The 6,789-nt window shown below is 48.0% G+C and overlaps 1 protein-coding gene across 1 annotated transcript in view; it reads right to left on the reverse strand.

The window, feature by feature from the left end:
• Positions 1–6,789, reverse strand: part of LOC140322141 (uncharacterized) — a 28,949-nt gene that overhangs the window by 4,891 nt on the left and 17,269 nt on the right. Inside the window, exons 3-10 of the mRNA XM_072398756.1 lie at positions 4,037–4,956; positions 3,301–3,377; positions 2,138–2,267; positions 1,672–1,746; positions 915–1,007; positions 452–609; positions 226–372; positions 47–132 (exon numbers count right to left, since the gene is read on the reverse strand). Of these exons, the coding sequence (XP_072254857.1) occupies positions 47–132; positions 226–372; positions 452–609; positions 915–1,007; positions 1,672–1,746; positions 2,138–2,267; positions 3,301–3,377; positions 4,037–4,956 (1,686 nt within the window). The remainder of the gene's footprint in view (positions 1–46; positions 133–225; positions 373–451; positions 610–914; positions 1,008–1,671; positions 1,747–2,137; positions 2,268–3,300; positions 3,378–4,036; positions 4,957–6,789) is intronic.

Genomic DNA, 6,789 nt, shown 5'->3' on the forward strand with positions numbered 1-6,789 from the left:
GGTTGAAGTAGAGGGCAGAAAGCCCAATGAAAGAAAGGAAACTTACCCCAGTCCTCGTATATGGTGTCACTTCCGTTCAATGCATCATCGTTCTTGCTGGGAAATGCTGCCACCCAACGATGCAAGTCAGACCTGAGGATTGCAAAATATAAAAAGAAGAGTGATTCCTTCTGTTGGGGCCACCCTGCAAGAACAAGGACAGACTAATCGTTCCCCTCTACTTACTGCGTTGGTGCTTTAAAGAGCCGGTCGCAGGTTTTGCCCTGATGATTCTCCAGCAGGGTCAGGAAGAAGCTGTTGTCCATTGTAGGACAGGACTGGAGCTGAACCAGTGACCGGTGGGCATAATCCACGGCAACATGCCGGTCGGAGCTGAAATATTACAAATAGAACTTTAAGAAAGGGGAAAGAAAGAGGAGAAATGGAGAGATTGACAAAGATGAGGTTGTACCTTTTCCTTTGGGTGATTAGCAGGAAATCATTGAAGAGGAAGAAGTAGACGGGGGTCAGTTTGGTGGGTTTGATCCCGAACAGACTCCCCTTCTGGTGCACCTCGCTCAGCTCCCCTTGTTTCTCCAGAAACCGACTCTGAGAAATGATAGGGACGGCCTGCAAGATGAAAATATTACCCATTACCCCATCATACCACAATTTGTATATATAGAAGACTAAATTTGACCCACATCTCTTTGTACCCATCAGATCCTCAACATGGCTCCTACAGCCTTTATCAGCAGTAGCAGAGCTCCACTTCTAAGCACACAGGAAACATTAATGTCCAACCCTAGAGGAGCTACAAAATCCCGCCCCCTGCCACAAAGCTCCACCCCTGAGGTGTCATTACAAGTATAAAATAAACAATGACATACATTAGTAAAACTGTAGCGACAAGGAAACTTTATTTATTAACTGACCTTTATCTTGTCAAACTCAATCTTGGAGGAGATGTGGATCAGTTCTTCCGTCTGTCTCATACGGCCCACCTCCCGATTACACTCCTGGATAATCTGTGGCATTCAAAAGATTTTAATTTTTTTTTGTAGTACACAACTGCAATTCTTTAAAGGACAAAATATTTAAGGACAATCGAAAAACTAAAACATTTCATGCTGTTTGCGAACTTTAAACATGGGCACCCTATATACTAAACTTTAGTGTATTGTAATGCTGCCGTATTTGATATTCCGCTTCAGACTATGGTTAGCACTCCGGCCTTTGCAGCGCTGGGTCTCAGGCTGAATCTCGGCCTGGACACTATCTGCATGGAGTTTGCAGGTTCTCCCCGTCTTTGCGTGGTTTCCTCCGGGTACTCCGGTTTCCTCCCACATTCCAAAACCTAGCAGTTAGGTTGGTTGGCTTCCCCCCCCAAAATTGGCCTAAGATTGTATTAATTACATATGACTGAGATAGGGACATTAGATTGTGAGCTCCTTTGAGTTAATGACATGACTATGGACTTTGTACAGCGCTACAATATGTTGGCGATATATAAATTCAGTGTAACAATAATAGACATAAATCACTTCTTGGGTAAAGGTGTCCCTCACTTCCACTTGGTCTTTGTGAGACTCCAGAACCTTGAGTTCTAGAACCTTGGAGATTTTGTGCCATTATTCAGAATAAATGATGTCAATCACACAACATATAATCATTAATGTATCATGTATGTACCGTGGAAACAGCGTCCAGAGCTTTGCTGGCATTTTGTTCAGATTCAGAACCCTCCTCCGTTCTTTTCAGGATATTCTGTGAAGAAAGAAGGTATTTAATAAATGGGTGCAGAAAAGTGCCATATTGGAACAAGGAGTAGACGGGATGGAGGAGCAGAGTGGGGTAGAAAGGGGTATGAAGGATCAGGGTTCAAAGTGGGGTGGAGAGGGTTTAGGAGATTCAGAGTGGGGTTAGGTGGAGAGTAAGGGGAGGTTCAAAATGAGGTGTGGTGGGGGGTGATGAGAGGTTCAAATTGGAGTGGAAGCACTGGGATATTTATAGAGGGCTAAAAAGAAAGGTACAGGGACTTTCACAATGGGATAGGGTAGAGAGTAGGGGAAAGAGTTATTAAAAGAAGAGAAGGGTTCATCAAAAGGAAAAAAAAAACTAGGGTAGTGGATTATAAATATCCAAATTGGGCCTCTACCTCAATGAGCATCTTGATGCGGGTAATCCTCTGGAAGGGCAGCAGCAGGAATGACATGAAGGGGAGGCGCTGGCACTGCGGGAGCTCCTGTAAGCGGCAGAGCACAGCATGGAACTGCGGATTCTTCTCCCTGCCAAACCCAAGAGACAGAAGAGAGTTAGACCAGAGAATCCTCAGTGTGAGTGCAGATCAGCTATGCATGGAGTGCGGTCAGGTGCATGGAGTGCGGTCAGGTGAATTGGGTGCGGTCAGGTGAATGGAGTGCTGTCAGGTGCATGGAGTGCTGTCAGGTGCATGGAGTGCTGTCAGGTGCATGGAGTGCGGTCAGGTCCATGGAGTGCGGTCAGGTGCATGGAGTGCGGTCAGGTGCATGGAGTGCGGTCAAGTGAATGGAGTATGGTAAGATGCATGGAGTGCGGTCAGATGCATAAAGTGCGGTCAGGTGAATGGAGTGCTGTCAGGTGCATGAAGTGCGGTGAGGTGCATGGAGTGCGGTCAGGTGAATGGAGTGCGGTCAGGTGAATGGAGTGCGGTCAGGTGAATGGCGTGCGGTCAGGTGAATGGAGTGCGGTCAGGTGAATGGAGTGCGGTCAGGTGAATGGAGTGCGGTCAGGTGAATGGAGTGCGGTCAGGTGAATGGAGTGCGGTCAGGTGAATGGCGTGCGGTCAGGTGAATGGCGTGCGGTCAGGTGAATGGCGTGCGGTCAGGTGAATGGAGTGCGGTCAGGTGCATGGAGTGCAGTCAAGTGAATGGAGTGCGGTCAGATGCATGGAGTGTGGTCAGATGCATGGAGTGTGGTCAGATGCATGGAGTGTGGTCAAGTGAATGGAGTGTGGTCAGATGAAAGGAGGATGGTCAGGTGAATGCAGTGCGGTCAGATGCATGGAGTGCGGTCAGATGCATGGAGTGCGGTCAGATGCATGGAGTGCGGTCAGGTGAATGGAGTGCGGTCAGGTGAATTGAGTGCGGTCAGGTAAATGGAATGTGGTCAGATGTATGGAGTGCGGTCAGGTGAATAGAGTATGGTCAGATGCATGGAGTATGCTCAGATGCATGGAGTATGCTCAGATGACTATGGATGTGGTCCGGTGAGTGAAGTGCAAGTAGATAAACAGATTGTGGACTGGTGAGGGTAAGTGTAACATGTTGGTCAGGGTCTTACATTAGCTCACTGTAGGTCTTCTCCTGGTAGACCTGGTTGCGCACATAGTCATGGAGTGCTGTCAGGTGCATGGAGTGCTGTCAGGTGCATGGAGTGCTGTCAGGCGCATGGAGTGCTGTCAGGCGCATGGAGTGCGGTCAGGTCCATGGAGTGCGGTCAAGTGAATGGAGTATGGTAAGATGCATGGAGTGCGGTCAGATGCATAAAGTGCGGTCAGGTGAATGGAGTGCGGTCAGGTGCATGGAGTGCGGTCAGGTGCATGGAGTGCGGTCAGGTGCATGGAGTGCGGTCAGGTGAATGGAGTGTGGTCAGATGCATGGAGTGCGGTCAAGTGAATGGAGTATGGTAAGATGAATGGAGTGTGGTCAGATGAAAGGAGGATGGTCAGGTGAATGAAGTGCGGTATGCATGGAGTGCGGTCAGGTGAATGGAGTGCGGTCGGGTGAATGGAGTGCGGTCGGGTGAATGGAGTGCGGTCAGGTGAATGGAGTGTGGTCAGGTGAATTGAGTGCGGTCAGGTAAATGGAATGTGGTCAGGTGAATGGAGTGCGGTCAGGTAAATGGAATGTGGTCAGATGTATGGCGTGCGGTCAGGTGAATAGAGTATGGTCAGATGCATGGAGTATGCTCAGATGACTATGGATGTGGTCCGGTGAGTGAAGTGCAAGTAGATAAACAGACTGTGGACTGGTGAGGGTAAGTGTAACATGTTGGTCAGGGTCTTACATTAGCTCACTGTAGGTCTTCTCCTGGTAGACCTGGTTGCGCACATAGTCTCACACAAGGACTGAGTAGGTGGCACCTTACTCCGTCGGGCCGGTTTACGGATCTTAACCCGCAATTCCCCAGTCTGGTCTTCCCCCGCCTCTCTCAAAGTTGGGGGTTCCGAAACAGACTGTGAGGAGTCCGAGGTGCAACTTGCCAAACTTTCTGCAGAGTCACCAGAGGCCGAGCTCATCTCTTTGTCGGTGATTGGCACCACCTGATCTGAGAAGGAAATACTTTTTAACTTTGAGGGTTTCACGATGGGAGCATAGCCATTTGAGTGTTCAAGGGAAGGTCCCTTGTGTAAATTACTCAGGGGAGTGTCCACAGAAGACTCCACATCACCACCACCCTTCATTTTCCATGAAAAGGCCGTCCCATGTTTAGGAACCTCGGGAGCACTGTCCGACTTAGGAATTTCACCCTGGGATCCACCTGCATCCTCGCAAGTAGGGTCACTGTTAAAATTACACTCCACCATGGATTTATAAGAGGTAAGTACAACCCCACTGTTCACTTTCTCCTCCCCAACCCCATCAGCCGAGTTCTGTTTGGAACGCTCCCCATATCTCAAGGAACGGCGTCTGACTGGGTAGCTTGTCCCACCCGTCATTTTGTCCTTCAACAGCCTCGGGCCCCACTTGCCCCCATCATCATCATCGTTGAGTGATGAGGCCCTCTGAAATATGCCGCCTCCATCACAAGAGTCCAAGGTTTCGCTGATGTTGAGTCCATGGGCCACAGAAGATTCAGGAACCCAGACTAAAACAAAGCCGGGTCTCTGTTGGTGGCAAGCACAGCAGCATTTACTGGGGCAGGCCGGGCGAGGAGGGCAGGATGCCATCTTGGCCGGTCGCTCATCTGGGTCCTGAAAAAGCTTCGGAGGCAGTGCTGTTGATGGAAAAGAGAACAATAATTGACATTTGTAAAGAAGACAAAAATATTTTTGATGGCAAGGTGCTCTATACAATTCTCCAATGATTTTCATCCACTTTTTGTGGTTTTCCCAGTAGCATGTATCCACCACTTGCTGTTGACTGACCCATATTGGAATTAAAAGTCTCCATGTACTGGAAAGTTTGTCTCTTGGAAACTTTACCAGAACCAGGTATTAGAACCTATTTGCTCTTTTTTCCCCCCTGGGACCATCTCAGCTACTCAACGATGAGCGAACGGAATGAGTCCTACTGAAGAAGGACGTCTTCATGGGGCAACACGTACAAGTGTCTTCCGACATTACTGCCTAGCAGATTCTGGGGAGACAAGATGGGTGTGCCGATGCCGGACTTCGTATTATTCCCCCTAATATTAGACTGGAAACACCACCCTGTTTAAAAGCTTGGTGCAGAACTACTGGTCATTTATTCCCTTGGTTGGGGGCACATTGGGTGGGCTGGGGTGATTTTTGGTAATCAGGGATCACATGACATTGATTGGTAGAGATTGCTACACATATAATTGAAGGCAGTAGGGATCATTCCCACATTTGGAACCTCAAGCCGGGGCAGTTGACGGAACCTCATTTTTTATGGATACAGGCACTCCCCCGAAACTTCATCCCCAAGTGCCCTCTCCCTACACCCAGTAAATGGAAAGGCTGTTGGCTGGCATAGAAATAAATGTATGTGAGGAAGGCCGGGTGATAAATGAAGCTCTGTAGTCCAGGAAGTAGGGACTACTTCTTGGGATTTCACTGCAGCATACCCAAAGACACATTGACCCGAGATATCTGGCAGACCAGCGGGGGTTCCTATGGCCATCTAATTTATAACAACCTTGCAGATGGTGGAAATGGATCATTGCTTCCTATATGGACAGTGGTTCATGACTTCACCCCGGAGGGAATTGGATAACGGATAATTGGCTGATTATTAAAAAAGTTCCGCACTGAGACAATGACACTGATTGAAGTACGTCGGAGAAAGTGAAGTTCAGTTATTTCGCGAACGGTAGTAAAACTCTAAAACAATGGCAGGTCCTGTTCTGGGAATGAGTAAGAGGATTTGAAGCATAGGCAACGGTTCAGGATTATTAACAATAACGAGGAGATGAAAATACAAATATTCCAATGAAAGTCGTTAGTAACCATTCGTGTCCTGGAGGCAGGAGATGGACCGAATATGAAGCGCCCTATAAAAAGCCTGACTGCACCCTCATTCACACATGGATTGATGATTCCTCCAACCTCCGGCTTCATATCGATCAGTCACATGAACACCATCCATTCAGATACATCCGTATTAAAAATATACTATTATATAGCGCTGACATATACCGTAGTGCTGTACACAGCCTGTACAGTTATAATAAGACAAGTTATAGTATTTACACAACCAAAGATTTTGTTAGCCAGTCCCATGGGGTCACCTCATATCTGTATCTGGCTCCAAATAAATAATCCCGGTTGAGCCCCCAAATATTAGCTCAGATTTCCACACCAATTTTTTCCTCCTTCACTCATACCAGAAACGAAAGAGTGGGCTGAAAAATGGCCAGGGCCTCACCCAAATGACGCGATTTTCCCAGGCTTCGCCATGTGTTGGTGGTTTAGAGAGATCTGCTTTACATCAAGGAGGAGGAGGTGGGGGGACCACCGGGAATAACGAGCCTCACCGAGACCTCCGAAACATCATCTGTGTTGTATGTCATCAATTACTCCCTGCACAAGGACAGCAGCATGCAGAACCACCGCCATCATTACTCTGCAAAACACACAGTCACATC

The sequence above is a fragment of the Pyxicephalus adspersus genome, chromosome 2 (genome assembly GCF_032062135.1).
Source record: "Pyxicephalus adspersus chromosome 2, UCB_Pads_2.0, whole genome shotgun sequence".
NCBI lineage: Eukaryota > Metazoa > Chordata > Amphibia > Anura > Pyxicephalidae > Pyxicephalus > Pyxicephalus adspersus.